Raw genomic sequence first — 23,355 nt, forward strand, 5'->3', positions numbered from 1 at the left:
AAGGCAATTGCACCATTTCACATTAACACTAGCTAGTTCCAACTTCACATCCTCACCAACACTTTTTATTTTCTGGGGTTTTGTTTGTTTTTAATAATAGCTATCTTAATGGGTGTGAAGTGGTATCTCATGGTGGTTTTAGTTTGCATTTCTCTAATGACTAATGATGTTGTGCTTCTTTTCATGTGTTTACTGGCCATTTATATATTTTCTTTGAAGAAATATCTGTTCAAATCTACTGTCCATTTTTCAGTTGGGTTATATATCTTTTTTCTTTTAAATTTTTTATTATGTTAATCACCATAGATTACATCATTAGTTTTTGATGTAGTGTTCCATGATTCATTGTTTGTGCATAACACCCAGTGCTCTACGCAGAACGTGCCCTCTTTAATACCTATCACCAGGCTAACCCATCCCCCACACCCCTCCCCTCTAGAACCCTCAGTTTGTTTTTCAGAGTCCATCATCTCTCATGGTTCGTCTCCCCCTCCGATTTACCCCCCTTCATTCTTCCCCTCCTGCTATCTTTTTTTTTTCTTAACATATATTGCATTATTTGTTTCAGAGGTACAGATCTGTGATTCAACAGTCTTGCACAATTCACAGCGCTCACCATAGCGCATACCCTCCCCAATGTCTATCACCCAGCTACCCCATCCCTCCCACCCCCCATCACTCCAGCAACCCTCAGTTTGTTTCCTGAGATTAAGAATTCCTCATATCAGTGAGGTCATATGATACATGTCTTTCTCTGATTGACTTACTTCACTCAGCATAACACCCTCCAGTTCCATCCACATCGTTACAAATGGCAAGATCTCATTCCTTTTGATGGCTGCATGATATTCCAGTGTGTGTGTGTGTGTGTGTGTGTGTGTGTGTGTGTGTGTGTGTATTCCTCTGTCTCTGTCAAATTAATAAATAAAATCTTAAAAGATTGAATTGTGAGAATTATTTATGTGTTTTGGATACTTGACCCTTATCAGATTTATGATTTGCAAATATTTTCTACCATTGTGTGGATTATCTTTTTCTTTTTTTTTTTTTTAAGGATTTTATTTATTTCACAGAGAGAGATACAGCGAGAGGAGGAACACAAGCAGGGGGAGTGGGAGAGGGAGAAGCAGGCTACCCGCAGAGCAGGGAGCCCAATGCAGGGCTCGATCCCAGGACCCTGGGATCATGACCTGAGCCGAAGGCAGATGCTTAATGAATGAGCCACCCAGGCGCCCTATCTTTTCACTTTCTTGATGATGTCTTTTTTTTTTTTTTTTTAACATAAACTCTATGCCCAACATGGGGCTTGAACTCACGACTCAGATCAGGAGTCACAGGCTCTACAGGTGCCTCTGATAGTATCTTTTTTTTTTTAAAGACTTTATTTTTTAGAGCAGTTTTTGGTTCACAGTACAATAGAGGAAGGTACAAAGATTTCCTATATGCTTCCTGCACGCACACATGGACAGCCTCCCCCATTATCAGCATCTCACAAAAGTTACATATTTGTTATGATTGATGAAGCTACACTGAGATTTGAGGGTGTCTTTTGAAGTACACAATTTAAAAAATTTTGATGAAGTCCAATTTATTTTTTCTTTTGTTACTTTTATTATTTTATCTAAGAAGGCTTTGCATAGCCCAAGGTCAAAGGTTTACTCCTGTTTTCTTTTATATTGTTTTAGCTCTTACATTTAGGTCTATGATTCTTAAGAGTTAATTTTCACATGTGTAAGAAAGGGATCCATCTTCATTCTTTTGTGTGTAGTTTTCCAGGTGTGCCAGCACTATTTGTGAAAAGGATTGTTCTTTCCACCTTCAGTTTTCTTAGTAACCATGTGGAAGAAAATCAACTGTCCATAAACGTGAAGATTTATTTCTGGTCTTTCAGTTCTACTCTTTTGATCCTTCAGATCTATTCTTAGGCTACACTGTGTGGCATATATACATATATATATATTGCAGATCTTGATTACACTGTCTTGATTACTGTCACTTTGTAGTAAGTTTGTAAATCAGCAAATGTGACTCCTCTAACTTTGTATTGACATTCTGAATCCCTTGAATTTCTATATGATTTTTAGGATCAGCTTATCGATTTCTGCAAAGAAACCAGCAAGGATTGTGATATAGATTGGTTATGATCCATGAACATGAGATGTCTTTCCATTTACTTAGGTCTTCTTAATGTCTTTATTTTTGTTTTTTAAGATTTTATTTATTTGTTTATTTTGAAAGATTTTATTTATTTGTTTGACAGAGATAGAGCACAAGCGGGGGGAGCGACAGGCAGAGGGAGAGGGTGAAGGAGGCTCCCTGCCGAGCAGAGAGCCCAATGCGGGGCTCCATCCCAGGACCCTGGGATCATGACCTGAGCCAAAGGCAGACGCTTAACGACTGAGCCACCCAGGCACCCCTGAAATCTACTTTTTAAAAAGTTATTATACTACTAAACAAATCAAGATTCAAGATTAATACATTAAAAAAAAGTTTTTAAGATTTTATTTGAGATAGAGCGAGTGAGAGAAAGAGCACAAGTGGGGGTGGGGGCAGAGGGAGAGGGAGAAGCAGGCTCTCCACTGAGCAGGGAGCCAATGCAGGACTCGATCCCAGGACCCTGGGATCATGACCTGAGCTGAAGGCAGATGCTTAACCGACTGAGCCATCCAGGCACCTGTCATTTCTCTTAAATAGTTAAAAAGCTACTAATTCATTCTCTTTACTTGTTATAGGTCTATTCATATTTTGTATTTCTTCTTGAGTAAGTTTCAATACTTGTGAAGTTCTAAGAATTTGCCCATTTCATCGGAATTATTTTTTTGGCATATAGTTGTTCATAGTATTCCTTTATAATCTGATTTGTTAAATCAGTAGTAATACTGCCTCTTTCATTCTTGATTACAGTAATCTGAGTCTTCTCTTTTTTCTTGGTCAATCTAGATAAAGGTTTGCTAATTTTGTTGATAATTTTATATCAAGTTTTTCATTTTCTTACTGTTTTGAGAGTACCTTGTATATTTTCAAGACAAATCTGTTTCATATATTTGTTTTACATTTCTCCCAAACAGTGGCTTCTGCTTAAGAGTATCTATTTTTTTTTTTTTAAGTAGGCTCCTCACCCAATGTGGGGCTCGAACTCATGACCCTGAGATCAAGAGTCGCATGCCCTACCAACTGAGCCAGCCTGGCGTCCCTTAAGTGTCTTTTGAAGAGAGGAAGAGCTTTAAATTTTGATGAAGTCAAATTTATCGATTCTTTTTTCTTTGGCTTGTGTTTTTCATGTTCTATCAGAGAAATCTGTGCCTAATCAAAGAACACTAAACTTTTTTACTTAGTTTTCAGCTAGAAGTTCTATATATATTTTAGATTTTACATTTGGGTCTCTGAAACATTTCGCATTAATATGGTATGTAGTTAAGTTTGAGGTTCACTTTTTAAAAAAAATTTTTTAAGACTTTATTTGAGAGAGAGGGAGGGAGGGAGATCATGAGTGGGGGAAGGGGCAGAGGGAGAGAAGCAGCAGACTCCCCACTGAGCTGGGAGCCTGGTGTTGGGCTCGATGCAGATATCTATCCCAGGGTCCCAAGATCATAACTTGAGCCAAAGGCAGACGCTTAACCAACTGAGCTGCCCAAGTACCCCTTAAAGTTTATTTTTAAGATCTCTACATCCAGTGTGGGCCTGCAACTCACAACCTCAAGATCAAGAGTCTCATGCTCCACTGACTGAGCCAGCCATTGCTCTGAGGTTCACTTTTTGATATGCATGTCCATCATTTTAAAAATTATTTTCCGCATTGATTTGCCTTTTGCACCTCCATCAAAAATTGCCTATATTGGCATGGGTTTCTTTCTCGACTCTCTTACTCTGTTCCACTGATCTGTGTCCATTCTTTCAGTATGTCACATTCTCTTGCTTGTCTTTAATAGCAAATCTTGAAAGCAGGTACAGTAGGGTTGTTTGTTTATTGTTTTTGTTTTTTTTTACTTTGTTCTTCTGTTTCAGCATTGTTTGGCTACTCTAGTTCCTGTATGTCTCCATATAAGTTCTAGAATCAGCTTTTGTATGGATTCTCTTTGGAATTTCTACATAATATTGTTAACTGAGAATAATTTATTTTTTCCTTTCAGCTCAGTATGTCTTTATTTATTTTCTCGCCTAATGCACTGGTGAGGACCCCCAGGATGACCAAATGACCATTTGGCTTTTTATTCACTAACCTTGTAATATTTTTTTTGGTAAAGATTTTATTTATTTAATTGACAGAGACACAGCGAGAGAGGGAACCCAAGCAGGGGGAGTGGGAGAGGGAGAAGCAGGCTTCCCACAGAGCAGGGAGCCCGATGCGGGGCTTGATCCCAGGACCCTGAGATCATGACCTGAGCGGAAGGCAGACACTTAACAGCTGAGCCACCCAGGTGCCCCAACCTTGTAATTTTTTGAATCCTCCCTTCCATAAAAATAAGCCCCTTAGACAATAAACCTCTGAATGGATTTCAGGGGTCTGTGAGTCTTTGAAAAACCTAAAAAACATTTTATAGTAATATATGTGTATCTGTCTTCCTTGGAGGAAGTGTGTTCATAGCTTATATCAGACTGTCAAAGGGATTTATGTTATCAAAAGGGTTAAGGAACTAAATTTTACATAAAAGTCTAGGTATAGGGGCACCTGGGTGGCTCAGTTGGTTAAGCGACTGCCTTTGGCTCAGGTCATGATCCTGGAGTCCCGGGATCGAGTCCCGCATCAGGCTCCCTGCTCAGCAGGGAGTCTGCTTCTCCCTCTGACCCTCCCCCCTCTCGTGCTCTCTATCTCTCATTCTCTCTCAAATAAATAAATAAAATCTTAAAAAAAAAAAGTCTAGGTATATATAAATAATTTTCATGACATTGTTTTTCACATGTACAGCAATTAAAGTTACTAAGAACTGTGATTTTTTTTTTTTTAACCTTGGACTCTCCGCACTCCATAGGAAATGATAAATGTTTCTTGACAGTTTTGAGCGCCATCACTTTTTGTTAAAAGCCAACAAATTTAGGTGCCTGGATGGCTCAGTCGTTAAGCGTCTGCCTTTGGCTCAGGTCATGATCCTAGGGTCTTAGGATGGAGCCCTGTGTGAGGCTTCCTGCTCCACGGGAAGCCTGCTTCTCCCTCTCTCACTCCCCGTTTGTGTTCCCTCTCTCGCTGTCTCTCTCTGTCAAATAAATAAATAAAATCTTAAAAAAAAATTTAAATGTTGGTCAGGGATTGGTGGTAAGAAGAAATATAGATGAAGTGAGGCCAAACCCCTTTTTCAAAGCCTGCACAAGAATATATATACCAACGAGGGCGGGCAAAAGGAAAATAGTGGCTATGCATACATCTAAGCTTATTAAGGCATTCATGAGGAACTGAATAAATCTTATTAAGAAGTCTCATTTACAGAAATAGAAAATGATTAAAAATTTGATACACTTTTATACTTAACCTCGCGGGGGAGATACCATGATCACTAAGGTGGTTTTCCCAGGGCGAGGCTCATCCATTGCACTCCATTGCACTCCGGATGTGCTGACCCCTGCGATTTCCCCAAATGTGGCAAACTCAACTGCATAATTTGTGGTAGTGTGGAACTGCATTCGCGCCCTCCCCTATTAAAAAAAGAGGAAAAAAAAAATTTGGTACACTTTTTATCTCCTTTTTTAAAGATTTTATTTATCTGAGAGAGATTGAGGGTGCACAAGTGGAAGGGAGGGGCAGAGGGAGAGGGAAAGGGAGAAGCAGACTCCCCGCTGATTAGGGAGCCATCGATGTGGGGTTCCATCACAGAACCCTGAGATCATGACCTGAGCTGAAGGCAGACACTTAAGTGACTGAGCCACCCAGGTGCCCCTCTCCTTAAGTTTGTTTTAGTCTATTTAATAAAAAACTTAACAATTAGGTTTGAAAAAAACCAAACAGTAAATGGGGCTATTTCTAAGACCTTCATTTTTTTTTTAAGGATTTTATTTATTTACTTATTATTTATTTTTTTATTTGCGAGAAAGAGGAGAGAGAGCACAAGCAGGGGGAGGGCTAGAGGCAGAGGGAGAAGCAGGCTCCCGGCTAAGCAAGGAGCCCGATGCAAGACTCAATCCCTGGACCCTGGGATCATGACCCGAGCTGAAGGCAGACGCTTAACTGACTGAGCCACCCAGGCGTCCCTAAGACCTTTTTCTTCAAGTAAGTGTAAGATGTTAAAGAGTTGTTACTAGTTTCACATGAAAACATAGGACTGAAATTAGTAAGTATATTTACAAAATTCCCAAAAGGTGTATAGCTCCATATTAAACTCCCTAATAGATCATAATCTCCCTTCTGTTGAAGGAAAACCTTTATGATGAATCAGTTTTAGTGTTAAGATAATTAGCAATCATTTGATAATTTAGTGAATCCCAGTTAATGAAAAGAATACTGTCTTTTCAAACAGCCATTAGTATTACTAAAAATAGTAATCTCAGACTCTTAATCTACACTGGGTATAGAGATTACTTAAATAAAACTTAAAAAAAAAGATTAGGGATCCAAAGAAGATGTAGGAATGATATATATTTTTTAAGATTTTATTTATTTTGACAGAGAGCGAGAGGGAACACAAGCAGGGGGAGTGGGAGAGGAAGAAGCAGGCCTCCCACTGAGCAGGGAGCTCAATGCAGGGCTTGATGCAGGGCTCGATCCTGAGCCGAAGGCAGATGCTTAACGACTGAGCCACCCAGGTGCCCCATAGGGATCATCTTCTAATAGGCATATGAAAAGCAGCCCAGGGTGCATGGGTGGTTCAGTCAGTTAAGCCTCTGACTCCTGATTTTGCCTCAGGTCATGATCTCAGGGTTGTGAGATCCAGCTCAGCATCCGGTTCTGCTGGGTGTGGAGTCTGCTTGAGATTCTGTCTCCTGTTGCCCCTCCATCCCCCCACCCTGCCCCAAAATGAACCAAAATGAAGACCACTGAAGACCAGAACGAAAGATGACAATTTCATCCACAGGATGACTATTAGATAAACAGTAGCAAGTGTTGGCAAGGATGTGGAGAAGTTGGATACCTATTACAAAGATGGTGGGAATGTAAAGTAATGCAACCACTTTGCAAAAAAACAGTTTGGTATTTCCTCAAAAAGTTAAACTCAGTTGCAGTATGACCCAGCAATTTCCCTGTATACCCAAGAGAATTGAAAACCTACATCCACAAAAAAAACATGTACACATATGTTCAGAGCATAATTTTAAAGACCCAGAATGGATACAACCTAATCATGTAACTGATGGAATGCATCAACAAAAGGTGGTACACACAGTGGCATATTATTTGATTATAAAAATGAGGCGCTGGTACAGGCTACAACATGGATGACTCTTAAAATATTATGCTAAGTCGGAAAAGCCAGGCACAAAAGACCACATATTGTATGATTCCATTTATATGAAATGCCCAGAATATGCAAATCCATATAGACAAATCAGTGATTCCAAGGGGCTGAGAGAAGGGAAAAATGGGAAGTGACTAATAGTACGGGACTTCTTTTGGGTGGGGTGATAAAAATGTTATATATGGAATTAGTAACAGTTGATGTGTGATGGTTGCACATTCTTGTGAGTATAATAAAAGCCAGTCAATTGTGCACTTTTAAATGGTGAATTTTATCTTAATTTAAAAGAATAGGGAGGTCTGTATGTTCTGAGATGATATACTCTCCGTAACATTAAATGAAAAAAAAATACAGAACAGCATACACAGCATGCTTCCACATGCTTAAAGAAACTAACATACACACACACTTCCCAAGCATAAAATCTCTTGAAAAGAGACACAGGAAGCCAGCAACATTACTTCCTAAAGGGAGGGGGGTCTGGGTGGCTGAAGAATAGGGATGGCCTGGAAGGGAAACCTACCTTTCCAGTATACTCTTTTGTACCTTTTGGTTTTTATACATAGTATAAGCATTACCACTTAATCATGTGTTTCTTTTTTTAATTTAAGAAATAAAAATGAAAAACTCTGATGTTTTATCCTTAGTCTTAAGTTTTATTTTAAGGGATCATCTTCATTTTCTTTTGTAACCAGCTTAGAAGATAGCCACCCATTTGGTCAGATTTATTTATTCTTCAGCAGTTGAAGCATTTAAGATGACAGTTTTTACTCTAAATCCTTAATGATATTATATATACTATACTTGAGAATGTTTTGCTTTCTCGTGGAGAAAAAAAGCCCAAACATAAACCTTTAGATTATCCATCTACTAGTCCTACAGCACAATCTTAATAAGAAAGTTTTACTGATAACTGGACAATTTATTCATTATGGCAGGGATATAACAAGAGTGGTTGTAAAGTGGCCAGTCTTGTAAGTCAGGAGCTATGATCCTTGATCCACTGCTCAATCCACTTCAATATCTGATTGATATTATCCTCCAGATCTTCTGGTTTATTGCTGGGCAGTTGATGTACTATTTCTTCCTTGTAGGATGCTAATGCTTCTTCATAAAGAACTTGAAAAATTTCACACTGAATATTGTCTTTTAGTTTCTTTTCATTATAACCCCTGGAAGGCAATGAGGAGAAAACAAAAAGCAAACTGAATGACATTAACTGAAATTTTAGAAACATACTAGAAACTGGACACTTTTTTTTTTTTTAAGATTTTATTTATTCATTCATGAGAGACAGAGGGAGAGAGAGAGAGAGAGAAGCAGAGGGAGAAGCAGGCTCCCAAGGAGCAGGGAGTCTGATGCGGGACTCGATCCCAGGACCCTGGGATCACGACCTGAGCCGAAGGCAGACGCTTAACCGTCTGAGCCACCCAGGCACCCCTGGACACTTTTAAATACATGAAAAATCATGCAAAAATACTTCTTGTAGTCTATTTACCTTGAGAAAATAAGACTGGCACCTGTAAATATGAGAGACTTTTTTGACAAGAGGGTTAAACTAAGGTCCAGTGTTTAGGTTTATTTTAATTTTCTCCCCACAATTCGTCATCCACTCAGTTAGCAAACATATCTATCTAGCTCAAGCCAGATATTGAGCTATGAAATAAGTCTATAGCTGTGGTCCTAGATTTCAAAAGCATTAGATGTGCTAAGATATAGACAGATAAAATAACTAGATGGCATATAAAAATGAAATACTCAGGCGCCTGGGTGGCTCAGTTGGTTAAGCGACTGCCTTTGGCTCAGGTCATGATCCTGAAGTCCCGGGATCAAGTCCCACATCGGGCTCCCTGCTCAGCAGGGAGTCTGCTTCTCCCTCTGACCCTTCCCCCTCTCGTGCTATCTCTCATTCTCTCTCTCTCGAAAATCTTTAAAAAAATGAAATACTCATGGGGGGCGCCTGGCTGGCTCAGTCGGTGGAGCATGTGACTCTTGATCTCGGGGTTATGAGCCCCACATTGGATGCAGAGATTACTTAAAATCTATTTAAAAAATGGAATACTTACAATGGGAACACTATATACTAATTGGGTACTTGATCATACAGATAGATCTATCTATGCTTTCCCAATTCCAAAAACATTTAAAGAAATTACATAATCTTTAGGCAGATATGTAAATTAGTCAATTAGCTAATGAAAAAAATAAAGAAAATATTCAAATTCAAATTAGTTCAACCTTGTAACAAGATTAAACTGAACTACTTAAAAGGTGATTAGCTTTATGAAAATACAACAGAATGGGAGAAAATTTTTGCACATCAAGTATCTGATAAGAGATCTGCATCTAAAATACACAAAGAACTCTTAAAAAGAAAGAATAATCCAATAAAAAATTGGGCAAAGAATCTGAAGAGCTCTTTCTCCCAAGAAGACATACAAATGGACAGTAAGCACATGAAAAAATGTTCAAAATCATTAGTGATCAAGGCAATGCAAATCAAAACCACAATGAGATACTACTTTATATCCACTGGGAAGGCTACAATCAAAAAGACAGATAACCAGTGTTCTCAAGGATGTGGAAATACTAGAGGCTTCATACATTCCTCTTGGGAAGGTCAACTGGTGCAGCCACTCTGGAAAATAGTCTAACAGTTCCTCAAAAGGCTAAACATGTGTTACCGTATCACCCAGCAGTCCCATTCTTAAATTCCATATCCAAGATAAATGAACACATAATGTCCACACAAAACCACAGGCACGGATATTCATAGCAGTATTATTTATAATAGCCAAAAATGGAAACAACCCAAACATCTATAATCTGATCAATGGATAAATAAAATATGGTATATACATACGATGGAATAGTATTTGATAAAAGAAATGAAGTACTGATACATGCTGCAACACAGATGAACCCTGAAACATTACGCTAAATAAAAGCCACAAAAGGGGTGCATGGGTGGCTCAGTTGTTGGGCATCTGCCTTCGGCTCAGGTCATGATCCCAGGATCCTGGGATTGAGCCCCGCATCGGGCTCCCTGCTTGGCGGGAGGCCTGCTTCTCCCTCTCCCACTACTTGTGTTCCCTCTCTCACTGTCTCTCTCTCTCTGTCAAATAAAATCTTGAAAAAAAAAAAACAACAAAAAAACCTTATTTGAAAAAAAAAAGACCGCATACTGATTTCATTTATATAAAACGTCCAGGAATAGGCAGATCCACAGAGATAGAAGGTAAATTACCAGTTGCCTAGGACTGGGGGGCTGGGGATATATGGAGAGTGACTGCTAATGGGTATGGGTTTTTTGGGAGGAGGGGGACAATGAGCATTATCTAAAATTGGTTGTAGTAATGGATGCATAATTCTGTGAACATACTAAAAACCACTGAATTGTATACTTCAAATGGGTACATTTTATGTATGTGAATTTAGTAGAGCTGTTTTTCTAAAGGTGATTACTTTGTAACTTTTTCAGTGGCTAAAAACAAAAGAAGCCTAGATTTCTCATAGCTTTTTCAGACCTTGTCAGTCTGGCTATTTACATAAAACAGTGATTTTTTTTTTTTAAAGATTTTATTTTTAAGTAATCTCTACACCCAACCTGGGCCTCTAACTTACAACCCCAAGATCAAGAGTCACATGCTGTGGGGCGCCTGGGTAGCTCAGTAGGTTAAGCGTCTGCCCTCAGCTCAGGTCATGATCCCAGGGTCCTGGGATCCAGCCCCGCATCGGGCTCTTTTCAGCGGGGAGAACTCCCTCTCCCTCTGCCCCTGCTTGTGTTCCTGCTCTTGCTGTCTCTCTCTCTCTGTCAAATAAATAAATACAATCTTTAAAAAAAAAAAAAAGTCACATGCTGTACTGAGCCAGCCAGGTGTCCCAAAACAGTAAATTTTAATAAAAATTTTAAATTGGCTTGTTGGAGAAAAGGATGTATACCATTATGGTCTCTCTTACTTCCCATTTAAAATACTTTTAATGGTAGAGGCGCCTGGGTGGCTCAGATGGTTGAGCGTCTGCCTTTGGCTTGGGTCATGATCCCAGGGTCCTGGGATCGAGCCCCGCATCGGGTTCCCTGCTCGGCTGGAAGCCTGCTTCTCCCTCTCCCACTCCCACTCCCCCTGCTTGTGTTCCCTCTCTCGCTGTCAAATAAATAAAATCTTTAAGAAATAAATAAAATACTTTTAATGGCTTTTCACTGCCAAAAGAAAGATGATTAAAGTTTTAGGTCTAGCTCCAACTCTCCCTGTATATTTGCTACTATATTCCTTGGTGCAAGGATTTTGCAAGTATCCCATGCAGTGATGGTTAGTGAGAACTGACTACCACCGTCAGAGAGACCTTCAAATTCTAATCCTGAATTTAGGGGCAAACTTTTGGAGCTTCCCTCCTGAGATTGTCTTGTAAATCCTTCTAGAACCTCTATCTTTCCCAGCTTGAATCAAAAGACAGTGGTAAAACGTTTCCCATAAAAATTTTCTCTTTTTTGGTTATTCTGGATTAAGTCTGATGCCCTCTTGGAAGAACCAACTCAAATATATTTTAAAGGTGGTGAAATGTTGATTTATCATGTCCGTTTTTCATAAACTCTCCCATTCATGTTGAGGGGATAATGTGAGAGGGTAATGTTCAATCAATCAGTAGTCAGAGTATGTCCTTGGCTTGGCTGTTCTCCCAGCAAGGTTTTACTTTAAGGAAAGAGCATAACTAAATAGGGTTGCTGTATAGTATATTTTACTGAATCAAACTGTCAATTGCGGTATTAATTTACTCAGTTATACACTGCTGCCTGTGTTTTACACATGGATCTTTTTCTTTTGGATTCACAACATTGGTACCATATAGACATGGTTTATAATGAGAGACCAAAAATCACATTTTCAAATAGAATCCTTTATCATGGTAATACTGGCCAATTTCAGGAATCTGAATAAAGGTTTATATCATACTTTAAGAATTCATCGTTTTTCCTTTCTTACCTTGTTTCAAGTCTTTTGTACAATACACTGTTATCTGCTTGCAGCACAAAAACTATATGAAACCAGCGTTCAGGAAAGAAATCACAACCATGGTAATCAACAATAACTCCACCTTCGCTCATTTGGTTTTCTAATTCATCAACTACCTGTGAGAAAGGGAAAAAAAGAATGCTCCTTAAAAAAAAATGAGGTCAACTTTCCTATTAAATTTTAAGAAGTATACTTTATAGGGGCACCTGGGTGGCTCAATTGGTTTAGTGTCCAATTTTTTATTTTGGCTCAGGTCGTGATCTCAGGGTTGTGAGATCAAGCCCCGTGTCGGGCTCCATGCTGGACATGGAACTTGCTTATTCTCTCTCCCTCTCCCTCTGCTCCTGCCCTTCCCCTTGTGTTCTCTCTCTCTCTCTCTTTAAAAACAAACAGGGGCACCTGGGTGGCTCAGCCATTAAGCGTCTGCCTTCGACTCAGGTTATGATCTCGGGGTCCTGGGATCGAGCCCCGCGTTGGGCTCCCGGCTCCAAGGGAAGCCTGCTTCTCCCTCTCCCACTCCCCTTGCTTGTTTCTGCTCTCGCTAACTCTCTCTCTGTCAAATAAATAAAATCTTTAAAAAATAAAAAAATAAAAAAAAGTATACTTTATTTAAAAAAATTGTACTTACTCTGTCTTCATCTAAAATGGGGCATTCATACTCTTCATCATAGCCATCATATAACTGCCCTAAAAGAGATTTACATTGGCATATTAAAGTAGTATTTCCTAAGTAACTCAGTAGTCTTCAATTAATTTTATTTTTTTAATGATTTTATTTATTTATTTGACAGAGAGAGAGACAGTGAGAGAGGGAACACAAGCAGGGGGAGTGGGAGAGGGAGAAGCAGGCTCCCGGCCGAGCAGGGAGCCCGATGCGGGGCTCAATCCCAGGACCCCAGGATCATGACCTGAGTGGAAGGCAGACGCTTAATGACTGAGCCACCCAGGCACCCTAATACCGATTTTTAAGTTATCAAAATTGAAACCAACTAAAAAACGAGTAATTTCAGAATTTGTGGGGCTGTTAGAAGAGGATTGTATTTTATTTTTGTTGAGCTACTGTTTAGTGGGAAGAGGGGACACATGAATACAAACACACGCATTAACAGCAGATCAACATTTATAACATTTATAAGGCTAAGGAGATGGAACTCAGTAAAAGCAATGACAGATTCTCGTTTCTAAGAATGAGCCCTCTGTCATGGAGGTGACATCTTCGTGGGAACTGGGGAAGAAGAGTCAGAACCCAAGTGCTCCTGAACAGTATTGTTACTTCTAGATTTCCAGTATCCCCAAAACCCACAGGTTAAAGAAACATCTTACTTTAGAAAGCAAAACAAGAATGATGGGCAGTTATAAAGAAGGCAGATTTAAATCTCACATTAGAATTTTCCAACAAATCAAAACTGGCTTTCAAAGATGTCTTGCTTTAGAAGGTGATACATAGGAGCACCTGGGTGGCTCAGTCGGTTAAGTGTCTGCCTTCAGCTCAGGTCATGATCCCAGAGTCCTGGGATCCAGGTCTGCTTTGAGCTCCCCAAGCTCCCCAGGCTCCCTGCTCAGCAGGGAGTCTACTTGTTCCTCTCCCTCTGCCCCTCCCCTCCACCCCTACTTGTGCTTCTGCTCTCTCCCACATAAATAAACATAATCCCACCCTCACCTGAATCTCTAAGAGACAGGTAATAAGACAGGCTTAGACCATCCTTTTAGCCATCTCTAAGAGCATGCTATAGTCTTCCCACATCTTTCCCTTGGATATTTTGGCAAAGGTTAGGGACGCCTGGGTGGCTCAGTCGGTTAAGCATCCGACTTTTGATTTCGGCTCAGGTCGTGATCTCAGGGTTGTGAGATTTAGCGCCTCGACAACAGGCTCCCTGCTCAGCGGGAAGCCTGCTTCTCCCTCTCCCACTCCCCCTGCTTATGTTCTTGCTCTCACTATCTCTCTTCTCTGTCAAATAAATAAATAAAATGTTCAAAAAAAATGTGCTATTCAGACATCCTCTACCATTTACTTCTAACCTGAAAAAATTTTAAGTGATAAAATGATAAAAAAAGTTCAACAATAAGGAAATACTTAAATCTCGGTTTTCTAATTTGATGAAATATAATTAAAGTAAATATTAAGGTAGTATTATGTAGTATAGACTAGATTGCACAAGATAAATGCTTATAACACAAAGGATAAAACATAAAAAGCAGAATTCAAAGTTGTCTGCAACAGGGCCAAAGATTAGAAGAAAAACAAAAGATGAAAATAAATTAGGATTTGGAGTACTTTTCCTGTGTATTATTTTTTCAAAAGATTTTATTTGAGAGAGAGAGACACACAGCTAGAGAGGGAACACAAGCAGGGGGAGTGGGAAAGGGAGAAGCAGGCTTCCCTTGGAGCAGGGAGCCCAATGCGGAGCTTGATTGCAGAACACTGGGATCATGACCTGAGCCGAAGGCAGATGCCTAACGACTGAGCCACCTAGGCGCCCCTTCTGTGTATTATTTTTACAATGGAACAAAATCTAATACCTACTGCTGATTCTGTACTATGTTGGAATCTGAAATAAATACTGATGTTCCTTCACATTTTAAACCCTTGACTTTTAAGACTAGTGAAATCATTAAAAATATATGCTGTCAGCAATGTCCACAATAGCCTAATTATGGAAAGAGCCAAGATGTCCATTGACAGAGGAATGGATAAAGAAGATGTGGTATATGTACAATGGAATATTATGCAGCCATCAGAAGGAATGAAATTGGGCGCCTGGGTGGCTCAGACTGTTAAGCGTCTGCCTTCAACTCAGGTCATGCTCCCAGGGTCCTGGGATTGAGTCCCGCATCAGGCTCCCTGCTCAGGGGGGAGCCTGCTTCTCCCTCTGCCTGCTGTTCCCACTGCTTGTACATGCGCGTGCGTGCTCTTTCAATAAATAGATAAAATCTTAAAAAAAAAAAAAGAATGAAATCTTGCCATTTGCAATGACGTGGATGGAACTGGAGGGTATTATGCTGAGCGAAATAAGTCAATTGGAGAAAGACATGTATCATATGACCTCACTGATATGAGGAATTCTTAATCTCAGGAAACAAACAGGGTTGCTGGAGTGGTGTGGGGTGGGAAGGATGGGGTGGCTGGGTGATAAACATTGGGGAGGGTATGTGCTATGGTGAGCGCTGTGAATTGTGTAAGACTGTTGAATCACAGACTTGTACCTCTGAAACAAATGATACATTGTATGTTAATAAAAAAAAGATAGCAGGAAGGGAAAAATGAAGGGGGGGAATCGGAGGGGAAAACGAACCATGAGAGACTATGGACTCTTGAGGAATGAACTGAGGGTTCCGGGGGGGGGGGTTGGGGGATGGGTTAGCCTAGTGATGAGTATTAAGGAGGGCACGTACTGCATGGAGAACTGGGTGTTATACGCAAACAATGAATCATGGAACACTACATCAAAAACTAATGATGTAATGTATGGTGATTAACATAACATAGTAAAAAAATATATATGCTGTCAAAAATAAAGACAACTACTGCAATATTAACTTAGAATTAAAGTCTTTATACTGCAATGCTGAAATGCAGGATTTCTTAAATCATGTTAATGTAGTTTAATAGTGTAATCCAAGCTTTCAAATGTTCACTTAAAAAAAAATTTATCAAATACCATGTATAAGTGTCTGTAGGGTTAATGATTTAACAGTGAGCAAAATGACCAGGAAGGCAAACATTGTCTTTCCCTCAAAGAGTTTACAATAAAATGAGAGAGGACAGACAAGTAACCTAGAAATTATACTAGGATAATACTTTAATGTTATGATTCCTGGTGTTATAAGAGCAAAAGTATGGACACCTATTATGTTAGGAACATAAACACGGGATATTAGGGGAGGCTTCCTGGAGCAAGTGACTTAAGGGGAGACTTGAAGCAGTAACCAGAGGAAAAAAGTAGGGAGGACTATTTTCAACAGAGAAAAAAGATATTCAAAGCCAGAGAGAATTAGGAGGGGAGGACTCAAGGGAGGGAAAGTCTCTTAGACTAGTTGGAAAATAGATGATAAAGGGTCAGGTAAATTAAGGCCAGATCAAAAAGGGCCTTAAAGGTTGCAGAGTTAGACTTTATCCCAAGGTAAAGTAAAATCATTAAAGCATTTTAATCATGAAATGACATGATCAATTACAAATATTTTATTTTATTTTTTTTTTAAGATTTTATTTATTTATTCATGAGAGACAGAGGGAGAGAGAGAGAGAGAAGCAGAGGGAGAAGCAGGCTCCCAAGGAGCAGGGAGCCCGATGCGGGACTCGATCCCAGGACCCTGGGATCATGACCTGAGCCGAAGGCAGACGCTTAACCATCTGAGCCACCCAGGCGCCCTCAATTACAAATATTTTAAAATAATTTTGATTTTTCTGTAGAGAATGAATTGAAAGGAAGCAAATCCAGAAGCAGGAACACCAAGGCTACTGCAGAATTTTAGATGACTGATTATTATAACCTGTACCACAGGGAATGGAGAAATGGATTCTAAACTTCATTTCAAATTTCCCCAAAAAAGGGAAAAATGTATGCTTTTAATTTTTTTAAATTATACTACTTCAGAAAGTTTCCGTTGGAAGTCAGATTTAGAGTTGTGTATGTATAGGGTCCTAATCTAGAAGAGATGAAAAGGCTTGAATTGATTAAACTACCAAAAGCTTAGGGCCCCTGGGTGGCTCAGTTGGTTAAGCAACTGCCTTAGGCTCAGGTCATGATCCTGGAGTCCCGGGATCGAGGCCCGCATTGGGCTCCCTGCTCAGCAGGGAGTCTGCTTCTCCCTCTGACCCTCTTCCCTCTCGTGCTATCTCTTTCTCTCTCTCTCAAATAAATAAAATCTTAAAAAAAAAACTACCAAAAGCTTAGAAAATTAATCTTCTCTCAACAAATTTTTATGATTTATTTAAAGTTAGGTTAGTTGCAGAAGAAAAATGATTGTGGGGCCAGTTAAATGGTAAGTTCTTACTTCAAAAGATCTTCCCAGCCGTTGTTAAACTATAAAATCATTACATTTTCTTTAACTGCCATCCTAGAATTTATACACTCACGTGAAAGCTGTTATTTAATGATCTTGGGATGCTGTTTTGATGCTGTTGCCAATACTAAAACATTTTCAGATTTCTTACTTTATATAATTTTTAAAAAAGATTTTATTTGAGAGAGAGAGAGCCCACGAGCAGTGAGGGGGGAGGAGCAGGAGGAGAAGCAGACTCCCTGTTGAGCAGGGAGCCCGATGTGGGTCTCAATCCCAGGACCCTGGAATCATGACCCAAACCGAAGGCAGACACTTAACTGAGCCACCCAGGTACCCCTAATTTTTTTTTAAAGTAGGCTCCATGACCAACATGGGGCCTGAACTCAACCCTGAGATCAAGAGTTGCATGCTCTGACCACAGAGCCAGCCAGGTGACCTTCAGATTTCTTACTTTGGAAACATATTTACATTTACTTCAATCCAACAAGAAGCTTATGTCTGTGACACAACTAGTACACGAAGTTAATTGGCTTGGAAGGATTGAGTACTTTAATACCTGACCTTTTTTTTTTTTTTAAATACCTGACCTTTTATGTAGATAAAGCACAATGAAATCTACTTAGAAAAGTTAGCAACAAAATGTGACATTTGAGTTGGGCCTTTTATAAGGTAGGTAAGGAAGAGTGGGGCGCCTGGGTGGCTCAGTTGGTTAAGCAACTGCCTTCGGTTCAGGTCATGATCCTGGAGTCCTGCGATCGAGTCCCACATCGGGCTCCCTGCTCAGAGCGGAGTCTGCTTCTCCCTCTGACCCTACCCCCTTTAATGTGTTCTCTCTCTCATTCTCGCTCTCTCAAATGAATAAATAAACTCTTAAAAAAAAAAAAGGTAGGTAAGGAAGAGCATCTGTAGGTGAATAGAATAGCACGTATAAAGACATGGAGGTGAATTCCCAGTGCCTGAGGAACAGTAAGTGCGCTGTGCATAGACTGAAGGGGACTCAGGAGAGTGGCTGCAGGGAAGGCTGAAGGCAAAGTATGACCGTTCATCATCTATATATTATGGAAGATGGACTTTATCAGAAAAAGTTCAAGTTTTATTACTTTTCCCTTTTTTTTTTAAGACTAATAAAGAAGGAAGGAAAAGAAACTTAAGGAGTAAAAGATTCAGCAGAAATGGGCTTTAAAATGGGATGGGGACCATATCGATTTTTTAGGCAAACCATAAAGATTTATAGGGCAAATGCATCTGTGTAGTGTTTGAATGTGTCTCTATGCATGGGTAACAGGAATCACGAGTGGGCAAGTTCAAGTACGACTTCAGAGCATGTGCTTTTTAAGTCTGTTAGTTTGAAGAGGTCTGGGAACTACCAAGGTGGCTACCTTTTGTAGGTCTCTAGGAGTTAGGCTCTTTTAAAAGGGAGTGACTGGTCCAGAGTGGATGAGATTACTAAAGGGAGGGGCAAAATTACAATATAGCTGCACTGAAATCGTGGGGAAAGAAGTATATGGTGGGGGGAGGCGCCTGGGTGGCTCAGTCAGTTAAGCACCTGTCCAGCTGTGACCCCAGGGATTAAGCCCCGCACGGGGTTCCCTGGCTCAATCGGTTAAGCATCTGCCTTTGGCTCAGGTCCTGGGATTGAGGTACACCCCCCAATCCAGTTCCCTGCTCAGTGGGGAGCCTGCTTCTCCCTCTCCCTCTGCCCCTCCCCCTGCTTTGTGCATGCACAATCTCTCTCAAATGGATAAATCAATCTTTAAAAACCACAGAGGACATTTGGGACTATACACGGTTAGGTGTACATACACTGGCTAAAACAGTGTCAAGTACAAGTATGAAAGGAACCAAGTGTCTAGTGTTACTGTTCCTCTCAGTACTATTCGTAGTACAGCAACTTAAGTTTAAAAATGTTAAATTCAGTGGGTTAAGATAAACTGGAAGACTGAAATTGACAACTGTATGTGACTCTGAAATCACTTGTCAGAGAATGTAAAGTTCAACAGGCAAACGAAGAAAACCAGATTTTATATAGGTATAAAATGGGAGACTGACTAGCCATGTAAAACAGCAAGCAAATACCTAAGTTTTATTAACTATACTTAAATACCAGACCTGGATTAAAAATATAAGCATGATACTGACTTACAGTACCAAAAATATGACAAAGCTAAGATGTGCAAAAGTGAGTCACAAAAAGGGATAATGAAAAAATTTTTAAAGTTTTAAAGTGGGGACATTCTGGGAGACACACCAAGGGGTCCTTAAATATAACCAGAGATAGAAAAATAGGACCCAGGAAGAGGCTGAGTGACTGAAGAGAAATCCAAACAGATGAAGTGGACTCTCCAAAAAAGAGACATGGAGCCATAAGAGTGACTTATACACCAGAGATCATACTGTGATCCAAACATCTGAAGGGGCACCTGGGTGGCTCAGTCACCCAGTCAAGCGTCCGACTCTTGATCTGAGCTCAGGTCATGATCTGAGGGTTGTGAGATCGAGCCCCACGACGGGCTCTGCACTCAGCGTGGAGTCTGCTTCTCCCTCTTCCTCTGCTCCTCCCCACCACTCTGTCTCTGCTTCGTTCCCTCAAATAAAATCTTAAAAGAAAAAAAATAAACATCTGAGGACACCAGAAGTACCACTTCACTGTTTATGAACAGACCACAACTTCAAGTTGTTATCAGTTATTCCTGTTGTTGACACTTAAGAAAACTGCTTCTAAAAACATAACTGCCAAAGTACCAATGATCAAATTGATGAACAATTTTATTTTTACACTTAAAGGCTGATGAATAACCATTACTAATCCTATTAAAGAAAACCCAACATCTCAAGTGGAAAGAATAACCATATTTACTCATTAAATGCCAGTTAAGTTTTCTACAACACAACTTGAAAATACCCAGCATGCATGTTTAATCTCAGTACAATGGTTTCAAGACCAAGTATACATGTTACAGGCATCAAGGCTAGATTACAAATTATCATAGTCATCATCGTCATCATCATCGTCATCGTCATCATCTTCTCGTTTTCTTTTCAATGCATTTGATGATTCATTGGCAGTATTTTGTGATGACACCATGTTAGTGGTAATAAGAATGTTTTTAGACCCAATTAATGATGGATTAATCAGAACATTCTGAACTGCGGATGTTGCAGGAATTGATGCTTTTACAGTTGGGGACTGTGAAGTGGGCATCTGTACTGTAAACCTTTGCCCTGTGAGGGACATTGGAGTCCCTACTTTAGTTGACACAGACATGGTTTGTGGGGTTGGTGTGCCAAGTGTGGGAGTACTTGGTCTGCTAGTAACTGAACCAACACTTAACCGTGGAACTGTTATTCTTCCCGCAGAAGTAGATGCCTTTTTTTGTAAAGATTTAAGTCTATAGTTTGGAGCAGTCAAGCAGTATCTATCAGGTGGCAACCTGGGGCCTGAATATGGCTTGATTAATGGCAAAGGAGTTTGATTTCTTTGCCTTGCAATATCTAATAAAAAATCTCTTGGGGGAGGAGAGGTAAAAGACTGATCAGCACGACACTGGATGGCCAATCGCACATCATCTGCATCAACAGTGGCTTTCTTAGCATGGCTTGAATAAATTTTTGCATCATCTAGAATTGTGGTCACATATCGGAAGGCAAACTCCAACATCTGATTTATAACTCTTGGCTCATATTCTGTAATCCCCATATCCTTCAGGATTTGTGCCATCATCTGTGCATCTTTCGGCATGCTCTTGGGAGAAGCCATCTTGCCAGACTCCATGATATCCGTTGATCAGACTTTAGATCATTTGGAAAAAATATGTACATTAGACCAAATCTGAAATAGTTACTTTAGTAGCAACTGTCAGGAACTTCAAAAAATTTTAAATACTGTTAAGTTTTTGAAAATATATTTAAAATTGTTAAATCTTTTTAATTTTAATGAGGCACTCTTAAAAGTTCGCTTTAAATTTATTGTATTTCTATCCTGTACAAATCATTACAGAATAAAAAAATGAAGTCACAAATAAGGAAGTAATAAAAGACAAGGAGAAAACAAGGTAAAATAAAAACATTTATCACTTTAGAATAATGTGCAGTTGTGTGCAGGCATGCAACTATCAAACAAAGCTAAGAAACCATAGAAGAAATCATGTCCTACTGACTGAGTTCAAAATAATCTGTCCTTTCAGTGAGATCTATACTCACCATCTCCACAAATATGTTTGGTACCATCCAAACCTTTATGTGTTTGCCCATATCAAAAACATTCTCCCCAAGTCCCATCTCTTCATGGAAGCCTTCCCAATCATTACCATTCAGAACTACTGGCCAACAAGGTGGGGCAGGATGGGGTAGAACGGTCAAAACAACCAAAACATAGTACTACATACATATTACTTTCTCTTTCTACCGGTTTCCGACAGAGCATAAATTCCTTAATGGCACGCTGTCTCTGCTTTTTGTACCCTCTCACAAGTATAGTACTAACATTCCATTACCTACTCTCTTTTTTTAAAACCAACGCCAATGTATCCCTTACCTTCTCGAGCTAAATCACCCACATTAATGTATTTCAGTCCTGATCTTGATGCAAGTTCTTTGCCTAGCGTGGTTTTTCCAACCCCTGGTGTACCTGTAAGACAAGCCACAGATGCTTGTTAGACTTTAGCCACCTATCTACCCCTTTTAAAGTTTTTAACAACTGAAATGAAAAATGTCCTAATTAATAATTCTCTGTGAATTAATATACACTATAACCTAATTAAAAACTACTCAAAGCCTGTTGCATAATGGATCTCACCAAGTGTATTTGTTCTGTCAGGAGTGGGGCTTGGGGGATTCTGATACCAATTCGCAGACTGCCTGCCACCACAACAGATACTCCCAGAATAACACTAGCCATCTCAAATTACCATCATTTATTTGCTTTAATTTTTAAAAAATTAAGAAATTACTGGGGCGCCTGGGTGGCTCAGTCGTTAAGCGTCTGCCTTAGGCTCAGGTCATGACCTCAGGGTCCTGGGATCTAGCTCCGCATCGGGCTCCCTGCTCAGCAGGGAGTCTGCTTCTCCCTCTCCCACTCCCCCTGCTTATGTTCCCTCTCTCATTGTCTCTGTCAAATAAATAAATAAAATCTTTAAAAAAAATTTAAGAAATTTCTTATGGAAAAAATTTAACCAGTATGAAAGACGGCTATCGCCCTGAGAATTTTACAGTAAAAAAGCTTCTGATGCTAACTCAATAAACGTACACCGCAAGTTAATTACCCTACCCTATAAATATTCGAACCCTTTTACCGAAAAGTGATTGTCAGATACAAAGGAAAATGAAATATAGCCCAGGAAGGCCTAAGGACAAGGCGTCTAGCATTAAAAGACCTACTAAGGGTCAGATAGTAAATTACATTATCTCGCTAAAACTCTACAGACAACCCTGCTAAAAGAAATCAAGAGAATTTTACAAACAAAAACCAGATTCCGAAAGATTCGGCAGTCTGCCAGAAAGGGGACCTGAATAGGTCTCCCCCTCTCACGGAGCAGCCTCGGGCCAACACAATCAACATTCCCCGCCCCCCACCCCGCCTCCCGCAACGGTCGGAGGAACCGGTCTCGAGGCCCCGACAACTGCCACGCCGCGCGGCCCTCCACTGGCCTCGAAACGTAACACCGAACGCCACCCCTTCAGGCGCCCGACACCCCACGGCACTCGGTGCCCTTGGAGTACCCCGCCGCCCAGCGCCTCCCCACTGCGCGCCTGACCGGTGAGCAGGATGTTCGGGAGCAACATGGTCCTCACCGCGCTGGCTCCGGGCGTCTAGGCCCACGAGCTTTACGCACAACAGGGAGGAGCCGGAAGCGGCGAGCTGCGGCTAGCGCCAGTGGCCCCGGGGGCTTCCCGGCCTTGTGCGGCACTCGCAGCCCGTCTCCACCGCCTAGTCACTGAACACTGGTTACCTGGCCTAA

The 23,355-nt window shown here is 40.3% G+C and overlaps 2 protein-coding genes and 1 pseudogene across 2 annotated transcripts; 1 reads left to right on the forward strand and 2 right to left on the reverse strand.

The window, feature by feature from the left end:
* Positions 1–5,456: 5,456 nt before the first annotated feature.
* Positions 5,457–5,631, forward strand: LOC114198284 (U1 spliceosomal RNA; annotated as a pseudogene).
* Positions 5,632–5,681: 50 nt separating this feature from the next.
* AK6 (adenylate kinase 6) lies at positions 5,682–23,220 on the reverse strand. The gene is made up of 5 exons (XM_028089629.2): positions 23,152–23,220; positions 21,933–22,025; positions 13,023–13,081; positions 12,365–12,510; positions 5,682–8,554 (listed from the first exon to the last, which is right to left on the reverse strand). Exons 1-5 carry the CDS (start codon positions 23,177–23,179, stop codon positions 8,362–8,364), a joined length of 519 nt encoding a protein of 172 aa, XP_027945430.1. The 5' UTR covers positions 23,180–23,220; the 3' UTR covers positions 5,682–8,361.
* On the reverse strand, positions 20,205–22,019 carry TAF9 (TATA-box binding protein associated factor 9). Its single transcript, XM_028089627.2, has 2 exons — positions 21,933–22,019; positions 20,205–21,187 (listed from the first exon to the last, which is right to left on the reverse strand). The coding sequence occupies exon 2, from the start codon at positions 21,168–21,170 to the stop codon at positions 20,373–20,375; it is 798 nt and encodes a 265-aa protein (XP_027945428.1). The 5' UTR covers positions 21,171–21,187; positions 21,933–22,019; the 3' UTR covers positions 20,205–20,372.
* Positions 23,221–23,355: the final 135 nt, after the last annotated feature.

Source organism: Eumetopias jubatus, unplaced genomic scaffold (genome assembly GCF_037043125.1).
Source record: "Eumetopias jubatus isolate StellerSeaLion01/CBP00866 unplaced genomic scaffold, mEumJub1_p1.0 scaffold_5, whole genome shotgun sequence".
Classification (NCBI taxonomy): domain Eukaryota; kingdom Metazoa; phylum Chordata; class Mammalia; order Carnivora; family Otariidae; genus Eumetopias; species Eumetopias jubatus.